The sequence below is a fragment of the Mixophyes fleayi genome, chromosome 8 (genome assembly GCF_038048845.1).
Source record: "Mixophyes fleayi isolate aMixFle1 chromosome 8, aMixFle1.hap1, whole genome shotgun sequence".
Classification (NCBI taxonomy): domain Eukaryota; kingdom Metazoa; phylum Chordata; class Amphibia; order Anura; family Limnodynastidae; genus Mixophyes; species Mixophyes fleayi.
The window spans coordinates 26,228,815-26,244,780 of NC_134409.1; the positions used below are offsets into that span (position 1 = coordinate 26,228,815).

The window sequence follows — 15,966 nt, forward strand, 5'->3', positions numbered from 1 at the left end:
CAGGCAATGCTGTGTGGACTACTGTTAGGTGCATGCAGCTCTCCCTTTCAAACAGAGCCGTGTGAAGCGGGGGCAGGGCAGGGTCCATCCGCCTCAATTATACAGTGCCCCAGGCTTGGAGGGGGGTTTTCAGGCACTAGGATTTCTCCCCTCAGTTTGCCTATGATAAATGCAATCTGCATGTGGGGCTTGTTTTCTGGGCATGGACAGTACAAATCTATGTACTTTACGCTACGCAAACGGACATACACCCAACTTAGCATTAGGCCCTCTATTTTTATATATAACAATTATTATACAGTATGGGCCTCATTTAAAGTTATGATCAGATCCAGCTAAAAGTGAAATTTGCAAAAACTAACAAAATACAGCGCTGTATTATCTAATGTAGCTAATAGAGACATAAGAAGCAGAAATAGAAGCCACAGAAATTCAAATAATTTATATAGAAAATTCTATTTATTATATTGATATAACAAAAAACTGTTGTATTATGAAAAATATATCAATACATACAACTAACTTCTATTTCAATCAGGAGCATCCTCCTGTATAAAAACACAATAAGTTAATATACTAAATGTATCAGATACGCACAACACAGTTACTTTAGTGAAACAGTCTCAGCTGTTCAAAAAGTGAAATTTGCACCTAGACGATGCAAGGATACAGTTTTTTTTGCACGTAGCACAAATATTGTTCAGCTTTATTGTAATACTGTGATTTAGAGTTGAGCTACGACAGGGCCGTAACTAGGGCTGTGCAATAGGGGCGACCGCCCAGGGCGCAACGTTGAAGGGGGGGGGGGCGCAGTTTAGGAATATTTTTGGTTCATTTAGTTAAAATTGAGGGCTACGGGGGTGGCGTTTGACATTCTCGCCCCAGGCGCTTGAATTCTAAGTGACGGCTCTGAGCTACGACATGACACCCCCTCTCCTAATTCGAAATCTGTTCACACGTTTTAAATTTGCCCCATGCAACAAAGGCAAAAGTGCACCTTCCAGATGAGATTTAATCCTATACAAGCCCTATCTGTTCGACATATCATTGCATGTAAGTACACTATACATTATACATATAGGAACGGGACAGTTTCGTCTGTCAAAGATAAGAAATGTACATCGAAGTCCCCATGAACTTAAAATGAAAATAAATGCATTATTAGAATTAATTTTTGTTTCAGAGTATGTGTCAGAAGATCTACAAAATATATCAGTATTTGTGCTAAACAGTGGTTGGAACAGCGCAATATTCGGCAGGTGTCTAGAGCAGACGGCACAGTCCAAGGCACGAAAAGCAGAACTAATTAAAATTTGAAGGCTACATTGTATTCTTCGTGCAGTTTAGCACGTGTAAGGAAAAACTAGTTGCACATGCAAATAAACTGCTGAGGCAATAGTCACAGATGAGTCAGAGACAGATGTACAATATGAAGCTTTTATTTTGGGATCTGTCTGTGTTGAAAACTGTAAGACGTGAGATGTTTCACTGCTGGATACTAGGATTGAGGCAGATATTACAACTTAGCATCACTGAGGCAAGACAACCACAAGTCTGCAGAAAACAACACTTTTATGTTGTTACAGATAAAACGGCTCGTTTAGGAAATGTAGTTTTTTTGCTTTGTCAAGTGAGGAGAAAAGTACAGTTTAAAGAAACACTGTAATATCAGAGTTGCATATTGTTTATATTCATTTAAAACTTATTATTGGGTCATTATGACCTTTGCTGCTGGGTAGGTGAATATTAGAACATCATTCACAGAACAAAGGACTTTGCTGCGCTATAAACCCCATAATAATATTTGTACTGAACTTGATTATAAAGTAATTTGCAGCATCGTAAATAAGGCAATGCAATAGGTGCCCCTCCCAGGCCGCAAAATAGAGGGGGTACAGGCTTAATTTTTTTAAATTAGCACAATTATGGTTTATATTATGTTTATGCTACTGGGGCTGTGCGGGCGAGTGCAGCCTCGCTAGTCACATCGCCCGTCCGCCCAGACATAGCTCAAAGTGACTCAGAGTTCCCAAAGCTCTATTAGAACCCACGATGGGGAGGATGAGCCCCACTAGTCTGCATAATGAAAATCTTGAATTAGTGACTCCTGTGTTTAATCTGCCATCATCTATCTGCGATCCTAGCAATTCTTAAACCATGACCCAATCTGCTCTGCTCCTCACATCATGCAGAGAAATAAAAGTATCTTCTCCAAAGACACCAACTTGCATCGCAGATCCATATATATCAGGGAAAACTGCCAAAACGGGTGTAAAAGCAGGTGCGTGATAATCAAGGTGACCATTAGGTGAACCTAGGAGGGGGCCTAGGGCGCAAATGTTTAGGCTGCATCTCAAACAATGAATGACATGAAGGAGAAGCAGCTACTGACATGTGAAACCGCTGCTCCATCATGTCAGTATTATACAGTGTGGTGCTTGTCTATGATGTCCTGTCCCAGGAAGAGAGTGTGCTGCCCCTACCTCCCACTTGCTAAGGGAAATAGCAGGAGGGGGGGGGGGGGTGATGGCGTAACACCAGAAGGGAAGGGGGGGGGGGTGTTGTCAAGATAGGCATCGCCAGGGTTTGTGCTGGCACTGATGAGAACACCATGGTCCTTGCACTGCTTTTTGGTAACAAGATTGGAACCCCTGGATTGGAACCACCTTTGACTCCCTAATGATCCCAGTATAATGAACAGGGATTCTCAAGGCCCATGTCCATTATACACAAATAGACAAAATTAGAAAGATACATACACAATTCTCCAAATAAAGAAGTATAATTAATTCAAAGACTCTCATTCCCCCTTTTTTTCTGTTTCCTGATCCGTCACAGTCCAAAAGGAAATAAAATCTTCTTTTCTTCTTTCTTGATCCGTCTTAGTCCACATGGAGGCTGATTTGGAGAATTGGCCAGAGAAGCACACTGCTTGTTTTTTTGTTTTTTTTACACAGTGAATTGTGTACGGGAAGTGTGTGGTCTCATTAAAAGGTCTCTGCCAGCTCTCTCTTCAAGTCTTTTTGTGGAGAATGGCGATATTTGTGTACCTATTGGAGGGCTCTATAATTGGGCATCACTACTACTGTCTCACTGCATGCTACCTCCAAATTCCAGCAGGTTTTCCTATATTGCAATACAGTTATATTACAGCACATTAGAGCAGCAATTGCACATAGACGGCCTAAGTTATTAAGGAAGGTAAGGCAAAAAAAGGAGTAAATGTTCTCTGGGTCAAACCATGTTACAATGCAAGGGGTGCAAATTAGTTTATTATTTTGCACATAAGTTAAATACTGTGTGTTTTTTTCATATAGAACACAAATACTTGATAGCTTTATTTTTACACTGAAATTTAAAGCTGATCTAGGACATGCCCTACCCCAACTATAAATCTGTCCTCACATTTTAAATTTACCTCTCCCTCCAATGCAACTTGGTTTTGCCCAGGTGCAGAGTTACTCCTTTTTTATGCTTAGCTCTCCTCAATGACTCAGGCCCAGAAAGTTTATTTTATTTTATTTTTTTCTTTAGATAGCAAGCCCCTTTTTAATCATGCATAATTTTCTTAGCTGTCCTCCTACAAATCATTATCTCCTTTTCAAAATTCCACTGGAGGGCGGACAAGTATGGTTGCCAGTCACAAGCACACAGATTCAGAGCTCTATGCTCTATGTCATTTGAAGGCAGAGGGGAGAGTAAGAAGCAGAGGAACATTCCAAAGCCTCTCTGCTCGCTAGATCATGTGCCCTGTGATTATGGTTGCCATGGTAGCCCATGACAATGTTCAGAATAAATAAATCATTAATAGTAGCCTGAAGACACAAACTAAGGAAACAGGAAAATCCAATATTCTCCCTATATAGCCTGCCACAGTGATTTATGCTAAAAAAAATCCCACTTTTCATGGTATCTCTGCTTTAATGTAAACTGGTCTTAGCAGCTTAATTCATACTATTTTTAAAATGAAATTGATCCTATTCTGAGTAGAGATGTTCACTGACCCCCATGAACTGGTTTTGGTTTTGGATCTGGATTAGCTTCGTATTTTGGTTTTGGCAAAACCACCCTTGTGGGTTTTGGTTTTGGTTTTGGATCTGTATTTTTTGTTCCAACATTATTATTAACCTCAATAAAACTAGTTTGAAGTTGTTTTCAGTCAATTTTTGACCACCTCAGAGATCATAATATTATTTTCATACACTTTCGGACAAAGACTGCAACGACCTGGCTGGATGGTAAGCGACAGAGCAATGAAACAAACACACGGCAGTTCCTAGCACATCTAGGACACATTGGCACACAGCAGTGGCAGAAAAGAAAAACGTTTTGCCTTGTTTTCAAATCCGAAATAGCGCGAAGGTACCGAGTTGGCTCGGTACTCGGATCTGCTAAGTTCGGGTATATCCGGTTCTCGGGAAACCGAGCCTGAGCATCTCTAATTGTGAGTGTGATAGGGAGTTTTGACTGCAAGCATCACTGTTGCAGGATCTGATGTCACTGATAAAACATTCTCTTTAAAACACTGTGTAATATGTTGGCACTATGTAAATAAAGAATAATCATAATAATAATAATAATAATAATAATAATAATAATTATAATAATAATACTATGTATTATCTTTCTGTGCAAAGCCTCAGAATCCGCCTAGTGTTCAATACCAGCACTACAAGATATTTTGCCAGTCAGCGCATTAAATCTATAAACAGTTTTACAATGTAGACAATATTTAACTATCATGTCAGTCATTGATGCAGCTTCATCATATTTCTCAGCTGTGTCTCTCGCTTATGGGAAAGATCCTGAAATAAATGTGTGTAGTTCGTTTTGTCAGAGTAGCTAAATCAGATCAGTCACATATATACTGAGTGACTTTACCGCCAGCACTAATAAGGAGCAGATCTGTCTTGTAGACACCTCTTTAATATGCGCAGGAATCCCTCTTATACCGATATTTACAAGAAAAACAGCCTTGTACACATTGTACCCACAGAGGGTTGTCTGTAGCACTGTTTACCATTGTCAGAGACATAGCTTTGTCAGTGGTGCCACATCATCTGATATCAGGATTAATGAGACGGGGCATCTTAGATAAAGCTAAGTACAGACAATCCCACAGTGACAGTGCATTCAGAATTACTGGCTTCTAAAACGTAGTTTAGAGATTTATCAAGGGTGTCACTCCAGAGTATGTGCTCAGTACTTTATTTAATAAAGGTGAATTATTCACCTGCAAAAAAATAAAACTTGATAAGGAAAATATACTCTGTACATAAGTAAAGTTTGTTTTTATAGATGGAGCAAGCTTTATTCAAACAAACTGCACAGAGCAGTACACCACGGCGCAGACATTATGCATCTCATATTTTAGCTCCGCCCACTCCTATACGGTGTATATATATGAGGACAGTGAGTTAGAGTGAACTCTGCATGTTGCTTGTGTGTGTCATGTCACTTGTGCAACATTACGCTGTCTGTTTGAATTCAACTGAGTCTAAGGCAGTGGCGGAACTACCATTGGTGCGGCAGATGCCACGCACTGGGACCCATGTAAAAAATGGGGCCTGCTGCATGGCGGATGCAGAGGGTCGGGGGCCCTGGCTCCATCCTCCCCGCCTCCCTGGACCGGAGCTCGCTAGTTCCACCTCTGGTCTAAGATGTCTATTTATCAAGACCCTTTCTAAATTGAAGATTTTCTATCGCTGATAACTACAGAGGTAGAAAGGGATGCCTTTCAGGACCTTGTGAAGGTCCTGAAAGGACATCCGGTCATCGCGAAGAGGACCTTAAGCGGCTTTCCAGCATCAGGATCAGATGGACAGAAGAAAGGAGACTTTACCGGACAGAGGAATCATCTGACAGGGTAAGGCAGAATTGACTATAGCGTTGTTTCTCCACTGTATATGCTGCACAATTATCCTCAATTTTTTCACATGATTTATATAGGTGCGTCTTATACAGTGGAGCGTCATATACATGGGGAAATACGGTAAATGACATTTGGGGGGGAATTCAATTGTATAAATATCCATGTGAGGTGCCTCCGGAACGGCCGGAAGACAGCTCGTGGATTTCTTGTTACTGAAATAACGCTCATTTTTGCTCAAACCCCATAGAGTTGCTAGCAAAAATTAGCATTATTTTTTACCGTAATAACGGGAAAAATGCGTGGACGCGATGTTCTGTGGAATAATCGCCGCCAATTGAGTCTGTCCCATGGAGCATATAAAACAGATTTCTTATAGCTTCTCCATTAAAAGAACACTATTGTCGTTTTGACACCGCACCACGTGGGAGACGTAGAGACAACATCATAAATTTATATAGACATTCCCAGAAAGGCATCGCTTTTAGAGGAACTATCAGCAGCATGTCGGACAAATGGTTGTGAATCCGTACACATTGCAGGATTGGAACGACCTGGCTTCATTGCTAAACGAGATTTTCCAGTCAGTTTGAAAATCTCGATAAACGATTTCAGTGGTTTTGGAACGACCATCGGTCATCGTTTCAGTGTACACACTAAGGCCATATCGAGTCGAATGGTCGTTGTCCGATTGACCCAATAATTGGCTGAAAACACTGTAGTGTGTACCTAGCCTTACTTGATTTTACAATTGCAACACTGCACACACAGTGAGTGCACTCTACAACTCCACTCCGCGCTCAGACTGAAATACGTATAAACAGTACAAACATTCAAATGGTACTGCTTATTATACCTAACGTGGTATTTGAGTCATATACAAGAATGTCACATAAGATGTAAATAGCAGATACAAAGTATATAAAATTAAATAAGTGGAGATGAATAAATATATAATACTGTGCAAAAGGTTAAGGCAGGTGTGGAATAAAATGCCACAAAGTAAGAATGCTTTCAAAAATAGAGGTGTTAATAGTTTATTTTTATCAAGTAACAAAATGCAAAGTGAGTGAACAGAAGATAAATCTAAATCAAATCAATATTGGGCGTGACCACCTTTTGCCTTCAAAACAGCATCAATGCATCAATTCTTCTAGGTACACTTGCACACAGTTTTTGAAAGAACTTGGCAGGGAGGTTGTTCCAAACATCTTGGAGAACTAACCACAGATCTTCTGTGGATGTAGAATTGCTCAAATCCTTCTCTCTCTTCATGTAATCCCAGACAGGCTTGATGTTGAGATCAGGGCTCTGTGGAGGCCATATCATCACTTCCAGGACTCCTTCTTTACGCTAAAGAAAGTTCTTAATGACATTGGCTCTATGTTTGGGGCCGTTGTCCTGTTGCAGGAAAAAATTGGAGCCAATGAGACACCTCCCTGATGGTATTGCATGATGGATAAGTACCTTATATTTTCTGGAAACAGCTGGGGCGATGACGGTCAGTTCATTCTGTTGTGTGATATGGTTGGTGTAGGACTGGGAACACTTGAGCCCAAATTCTTGAGAGATGTAAGCCCCTATACCTGGAAGGTGAGGGCATCTGATTTTAATTGCATTTTTAGGGTGCTTAAAGCATATGGGTCAGTGTAGGACCTGCATATAATGAGGTGCCCTTGACGGTGGGATGCAGGCTTAAATGTTTTGATCAAAATATGAACTAATACCTCCTATTTTAATTTTGCTAGATACACACATATTTGCAGTGTTAAGGATAAGCGCCGACAACAGCTGTTTTTATTTTGTATATATATATATATATATATATATATATATATATATAGAGCATTTTTAATACAATGCAGCTGGTACTATGTATGATATGGCATTAACTGAACGCAGGCTTATTTCTTCTCTAATTTTTTTTTATTTTTTATATTATGTGGCCAAATGCCAAACAAGGCACATGTTTAGCAGAAGTTGTGAAATGTTAAACATATAACATTAATGCAGACTTTCCTCCTCACCAGCTTTACTGTTATAGTAAACAATTAAACAGAAATTGAATCGGAGACAGCCACCTATACATGTTTTATGTTGGCTGCTCACCACTGTGAGCACAAATAGATTACCTGATTGTTATTTAAATGTGACTGAGTCAGATGTTTTGATGGTCACTTATGTAATGGGAATAATGTACCCCCCAACTGCACGGACAATCTGCCAACTGATTGAAGAGCCTTAAATAAGACACAGCAACCTATGTAAGGAATACATTATTTTTAGTTGATTTCACAGCAAAGTGAGCACAGCTAGAATGCTTGTTGTGGACATTACTGTACTCTGTGGTAGACGTGTGTTCCTTACACAATGAAGTGCCAGATAAACATGAAATTTGGTATGTTATATTTTTGGTGTATCTGGCCAGACTAAGGGGGAGATTCAGCTGACAGTGACGTGGTGCACGATCACCACGATGTCCGGGAGCACAAATTGACGACAACACCTCGCACAGAATTGAATCGCCCTTTAAGGATGCATTTACCAGCGGTGAATTACTTGATGATAATAACAGGTGTTTATACTGCAGATATCTGCACCATACAAAATGTACAGCTAACTACAGGCAAGGTGTTGATTGTTACCTACTATGTATGTGCCTTTAAATGGGATTTATCCATAAATAAACAATAGTAAATAACATGGGCATAAAGATGATATGCAAAATCCATAACTTTTCTGGATAATAGGGCAGATGCAGGGGGAAGACTGGGTAGATCATGGTAATACATTGGCTATATATTACAGAGTCTGGCATTAGCAGGACACTTGGAGCCAACTCTGAGGTGGTCCATAGGCTCTACAGGGGTGAGGGAAGCCAAATGTGAGGGAGAGGAACATGGTTTCCCCTTTGTCATGACCACACCCACTGTATGGTATGGCCACACCAACCGTATGGGATGGCCACACCCACTATATGGGATGGTGACACCCACTATATGGGATGGTCACATTCACTGTATGGGATGGTCACATCCACTGTATGGGATGGTCACACCCACTGTATGGGATGGTCACACCCACTGTATGGGATGGTCATATCCACTGTATGGGATGGTCACACCCACTGTATGGGATGGCCACACTCACTGTATGGGATGGTCACACCCACTGTATGGGATGGTCACACCCACTGTATGGGATGGCCACACCCACTATATGGGATGGCCACACCCACTATATGGGATGGCCACACCCACTATATGGGATGGTGACACCCACTATATGGGATGGTCACACCCACTGTATGGGATGGTCACATCCACTATATGGGATGGTCACACCCACTGTATGGGATGGTCACATCCACTGTATGGGATGGTCACATCCACTATATGGGATGGTCACATCCACTGTATGGGATGGTCACACCCACTGTATGGGATGACCACACCCACTGTATGGGATGGTCACACCCACTGTATGGGATGGTCACATTCACTGTATGGGATGGTCACATCCACTGTATGGGATGGTCACACCCACTGTATGGGATGGTCACATCCACTATATGGGATGGTCACACTCACTGTATGGGATGGTCACACCCACTGTATGGGATGGTCACACCCACTGTATGGGATGACCACACCCACTGTATGGGATGGCCACACCCACTGTATGGGATGGCCACACCCACTGTATGGGATGGCCACACCCACTGTATGGGATGGCCACACCCACTATATGGGATGGTCACATCCACTGTATGGGATGGTCACACCCACTGTATGGGATGGTCACATTCACTGTATGGGATGGTCACATCCACTGTATGGGATGGTCACACCCACTGTATGGGATGGTCACATCCACTATATGGGATGGTCACACTCACTGTATGGGATGGTCACACCCACTGTATGGGATGGTCACACCCACTGTATGGGATGACCACACCCACTGTATGGGATGGTCACACCCACTGTATGGGATGGTCACACCCACTGTATGGGATGACCACACCCACTGTATGGGATGGTCACACCCACTGTATGGGATGGCCACACCCACTGTATGGGATGGCCACACCCACTGTATGGGATGGCCACACTCCCTGTGATGTCACACTCTTCTTAGTAAATGCAACATGGCCCTTGGACCAAAAGATGGCTGTGCACTCAATTAGTGAAACCCTGCAATGTTATCTCACAAATGGATCTAGTTCTACCAATAGCAGGCATACCAAATGTGTTTATGTTATGTAAGGTGTAATGATACAGAAGGTGATTTTATGTTTTCATGTTTTTTTCATTACTTATTACTTTTTTCTCTAACAAAGGGAGCATGTTTCATGTCTACCCTATTTCCAACATTGGCCTCAAGTGTTCCCAGTCCTACACCAACAGTGATAGATTCAGTGTAACCTGTATCTGACGGCAGCTGTCATACTATGTCAGTTAGATGTGACATACACTGCGTCAGTGTTTTCATGCAGGCTAGATCTTAGATAGGTTTCACTTGTAGCTACATAAGGAGACCCTGATGACGTCAGTATTGTGACTTCCCAGGATTATGCGTAACTCTCAATTTCATCACCGCGTACAGTGACTCAGAGACCAGGGACCACGAGTAACAGTTCCTGGTAATTTCCCTAGGACCCAACACTGACAGCCGGGCTGTGTGAATGGTGTATACGTCATATCATGCACACTTACGGTCTGCTTAACCAAAGAATCGCCCATCGTTGACTTTAATGTACTGATGGCATACAGAAAGGGTTCAAATGAATGATTTAATTTATCATTTAATAAGATCATTTGTTAACATTAACAAAACCTGTAATACACTGCATTTTAATAGAATTACTTTTTTCTGGGAATGTGTATACTGTGTATGGGAAGCAGAGATCCGTTAAAATGTCACCATATGAGTATGGTAGTACTGTTGCTACTGAGAGTTTTAATGTTGAGTACTGTTGCTATGTAGAGTTTTCATGTTGAGTACTGTTTGCTACGGAGAGTTTTCATGTTGAGTACTGTTGCTACGGAAAGTTTTCATGTTGAGTACTGTTGCTATGGAGAGTTTTAATGTTGAGTACTATTGTTATGGAGAGTTTTCATGTTGAGTACTGTTGCTACGGAGAGTTTTAATGTTGAGTACTGTTGCTATGAAGAGTTTTAATGTTGAGTACTGTTGTTATGGAAAGTTTTCATGTTGAGTACTGTCGCTATGGAGAGTTTTCATGTTGAGTACTGTTGCTACGGAGAGTTTTCATGTTGATTACTGTCGCTATGGAGAGTTTTCATGTTGATTACTGTCGCCACGGAGAGTTTTCATGTTGATTACGGTCGCTATGGAAAGTTTTAATGTTGAGTACTGTTGCTATGGAGAGTTTTAATGTTGAGTACTGTTGCTATGGAGAGTTTTAATGTTGAGTACTGTTGCTATGGAGAGTTTTAATGTTGGGCTATGAGTGAAATCTTTCCTTAGAGTCACAGAAGTCATCCATGAATATGAATGAAGATGAAGGTGAACTTGGTAGTGGAAGAAATCATTTTATGACTTTTACCAACGTTCATGAAGTGCCTCAGTAATGATTGATACCCTGCATTACAATATCTGTCCATTTCCCAAAACAGCTGACTCCATTTTGTGGTTCTTGAGGAGCCTCACATATTTCACTGATTTCTAGTAAATTGACGGGTTGCATCTGAGTATTGTATCAGACCATAAAATCACCAACCTCCCAACTTGCAGATGTCCCTTATACCACTCTCACACTGCCGCCATGGCAATATCCCAGGTTTATGAACCCAGGATATTGCCGAGTGACAGTGCAGGACACCCTGGCAAATTCCCAGGTAGACCGTGTTCACAATGAACATGGGTCTCCCTGGCAACATCACAAGAGGAGCTTTGATTGGCTTCTCTTGCAATGTTTTTTTTTTTTTAACTTTACGATACGTTTCGGTGATACCCGGGTTCAAAAACCCGTAGATGCCCCTGGACCCATTCACAGTGAGCCTCGACCCGGGTCGTCGGGCTCACCCCAGCAAAAACCGGGTCTTTTAGGCAGTGTGAACGGAGTATAAGTGGGACAATGTGTGTGCGCTGCTGTGAGGGGGCGTGGCCATGTTATATGGGACATGGCCCATCACACTGGAGTGTGCCACAACCTCCTTAAAAGTGCTGGGCCACCCTCAATAACATTAATTTCCAATCATTTCCAGTCAATTTTTGTCAAGTGACAAGAACACTGCTACCCCTCCTGTTTCTGTATGAGCAATCGCACTGAGCAATGTCACTGGAGACTGGAGATTGACAAGAACACTGCTACCCCTCCTGTTTCTGTATGAGCAATCGCACTGAGCAATGTCACTGGAGACTGGAGATTGACAAGAACACTGCTACCCCTCCTGTTTCTGTATGAGCAATCGCACTGAGCAATGTCACTGGAGACTGGAGATTGACAAGAACACTGCTACCCCTCCTGTTTCTGTATGAGCAATTGCACTGAGCAATGTCACTGGAGAATGGAGAGTGACAAGAACACTGCTACCCCTCCTGTTTCTGTGTGAACAATGGCACTGAGCAATGGCAGTTGCTCCAACACGCCTGCATGCCCTCCCCATCCCATTCCACCTCTTTAATAGTAAGTGGCTGCAAGTGGCCATAAGCGCAGGATGCAGCTCAGTCTCTGGCATATGGCTGCTACAATACCTACTGGTTTGTGGGAATGCACAGAAGTACCAAAGTGTATTATATGGAAGAAAACGCTATTTTGCATTTAACTCTACATGAGCCCCATAGTGTGAACTGTGTCAAGCAAATGGTAAAACATTTCTCTGGTTGTGCTTCTCACTGTGGGTGTGCTACAAAGGACTCTGCTGCTATATGTAGAGGTCAACTAACCATCACTTTCCATCCATTTGATGGATATATGTCATTGAAATCTGAATGCAGCGCTAGTGTCATGACGTTCCTTTGCTAAGTTTAAAATCATCAGTACATTTATATTAATTTATAAATTAAGTTTTATACACTAAAACTCGGAAAAGGAAGACCTTTGATTTATTCAAGAAGACCAACCTTTTTGGAATTTATTTTTGAGGTTTTCTTCTCACCTATCTAAGGTGAGCAAAATATATTTACTATCTTAAGATGACTATTGAGAGTAATGAAAGAATGGCTGCTACCACTAGGTGCCTCATTGATGTCAGTCTCTGGTTCCGGGCGTCGTTTTGCCACGGGATTGTGTCCAAAATTGCTAGATTCATCGTAAATTACATCATGGAGGCTCCCATCTTGCCCACTTCACCAGGAAGTGGGCAGGATGCAAGAGGATGGCCTCTTCCAGGAGTCCGAGAGACCTACCTGTAATTCAGGAGTGGGGAAGTATGGGATACACTTTAAAAAGGACATAGTCTCTGCAAGTATTTAACTACGCCAAACCCATTAATGGTAAAAAGTATCCTATTGGTAAGTTATATTGTCCCAGTAAGAACGTGAAAGGATCCAGGGTTACCATCTTTGACCTGAGACGTCTGCCTGCTGTTATATCTAGTCTGATATCTACAGAGCACAACCACTGCTAAGATTACAGTTATTATTGTCCCACTTGCTGTTAGTCATTATAGATAAGGATTCAAGCGAACAAAGAGATATGTATCTTCAGAAGGCTTCAAGAAGAACAAAAGAAACAATTAATGCGTCAGTATAAACCTAACGGTTTCATATCTCTATTAATATATGCATGCTGCACTGCAAGGGAAGGAATTACATTACTTGGCAAGAAAATAGAGGCTGCTGCTTTGTCATTATCCTGTATCAAAAACATACTTATTCATATAACTTTATGATTCAGTCTTTAGTAGTATGTAGGTGTGTTTGGCCAAAAATAGGAAATGTATATTGATCTACCTATCTGTCCTTATAAACTTCTCCAACTTGTGCCATACCATTATTGGGTTTCAATGAAATCATTAGAGAATATTATAACATGAGGAAGGCAAGTGTTTTGGTTAAACCTTTTTTTATACAATGACACAACAATAAATAAGAATATAATATATGATTTGAAAATATTTATCTTCCAAAATCCTTGTGTAGATCTTCGATCTTAAGACTCTTTCTTACCTTTACTTATGTCTTCAAATTCGAGCCACAGTTGCCTCTGAACTTGCCGGTTGGGGTACCAGATGGAGCAGATCTCCTCGAACCCGTAGACTGCCTCCTGAATATAATGGTTCCCAAACTGTTCTAACAGTGGCATAAATTCCAGGCGAGATGTAGCTCCATCAAGTGCATGAAGAGCGTGAGTGAAGGCTGACAGGAGAAAAAAGAAGTTGGATATATGAATTTTGTAACATATAGAGGTGCGTTTGACGCCCACAATCTTTCCCACATCAAGGTGTCAGGAGGTTCATATCACTTCTCTGTGCAGTTGGGGACCTTGCTCGTCTGAACATCAGTGTTGGCTGACAAATGCTCTCTTTGGGCTTTCAGCTCCCCTGTGATTAGAACTGAATACAAAACCAGGGCTCCACTGTGTATGCAACGGCCTCAGACAGGATCAGAAGAAGGGAGCAGCAGCCTCCGGAGAGGCAAATAATTATTGTGATATAGGAGTGGAGGGGGTCCTGCAAAATATTTCTGTGGAGCCCCGTGATGCTAGTCACTCCCCTGACTACTCATAAGTACCACTTTAAAGAACATAAAGACATCAGTTCACTCATACACTACTGTTCATCTATACCTGGAGAAAAAGCTTAAACTAGTAATTGCGGGAGAAAGCCTAACAAAAGCCTAAAATGAGACTTTCTGTTAGAAAGTAAAAAATACCCATAGTAGCAGAGGATCACGCCGGGAAAATCCCCAGCACAGAACCCTAGGACAGGATCTATTTGAATGTATAGAGTACTTTCACGTACTGGCACATAGCCAATTACAATCATTGGGGCATATTCAATTAAGACGGCAGATCGTGGTTACGCGTGGCTGCACACTTCCCCTTACCGCAACATTTCACTCCGCGATGTTGCGGTACCATACTGCCACTTTATGTGCACAGTCATGATCTGCCGTCTTAATTGAATATGCCCCATTGTCTCTAATTTTTCTTATTCTGCTCTATCTTATTTTGGGTTTTCTTCTGTGGATTTGCAAACATTTATACATGTAGTGCCTTATTCAGTTTCATGTAAATAAGTTTCTGCCTCCCTTACAATTTGTATGTTAAATATTGGTAGTCTTCCTAATAAAAAAAAAATTTGGAGTACAAATTGCACCATATGCTATTAAAAGTGTATAAGGGTGAATTTTCGTAATTTTTGGCATTGGGTAATATCTCTGTGATAGCTGACAAATTCTATAATATGTAATGTTAAGGGGCCTGACATGGGGCCTGTTGCATTTAGCAGGGCTCCAGTGCTCATGCACTGACCACCATGAATGCTCAGAAGAGGAGATGGTCCACACATCGACGGAACCCCCTTGCCTGCCAGGGGCTGCCACTTCGGCAGTCACACTGCTGCTTGGGTCTCTGCAGCAGGTGAGACCTGAAGCAGCAGATGGGATTTAAAAAAGAGGCTAAACATTTAATTTTAAACAGGTAACCCCATTTAAAATGGTATATATTTGTATAGAAAATAGCTTTTAACTAAAATACTTTTCAAAGTAAATTTTACTCCATTTTATCATTTAAATTAAATAATTAAGAACTACTTTTTTAATTAGTCAATCACAGCAAACTCTTTTCCATTGTCATGAAACCGTCTCTGATTTCAGCCCATGGGAGCTTTCAATCAGCCATGACATTGATATATCATTACTGTTAGAACTTTTATTACCTGTTAGCATTTTTACAATTGATAAAAGAGAGACAGATGAACTTTGTGCTTTGAAAAGAACATGCAAGAAAAGACATCAACTAAAATCCGATAGTTCTAATCCACTATATTTGCAAAAGTGGTCTCGTTCGTGGAGAATCCAAGATATCTAAATTATAAACACAACATGCCATCTGCTATACTTGTCTCTAAATCAGATGTTTACTTTTCAATCTTGTTAACCAGCAGATTAAACCCAGGCAGACA

General features: G+C 41.2%; 1 protein-coding gene across 3 annotated transcripts in view; it reads right to left on the reverse strand.

Annotated features, from left to right (window-relative positions):
• Positions 1 to 15,966, reverse strand: part of ASTN1 (astrotactin 1) — a 325,634-nt gene that overhangs the window by 30,418 nt on the left and 279,250 nt on the right. For all 3 annotated transcript variants that reach the window (XM_075182193.1, XM_075182195.1, XM_075182194.1), the window contains one exon: positions 14,009 to 14,197. In XM_075182193.1, the coding sequence (XP_075038294.1) occupies positions 14,009 to 14,197 (189 nt within the window). The remainder of the gene's footprint in view (positions 1 to 14,008; positions 14,198 to 15,966) is intronic.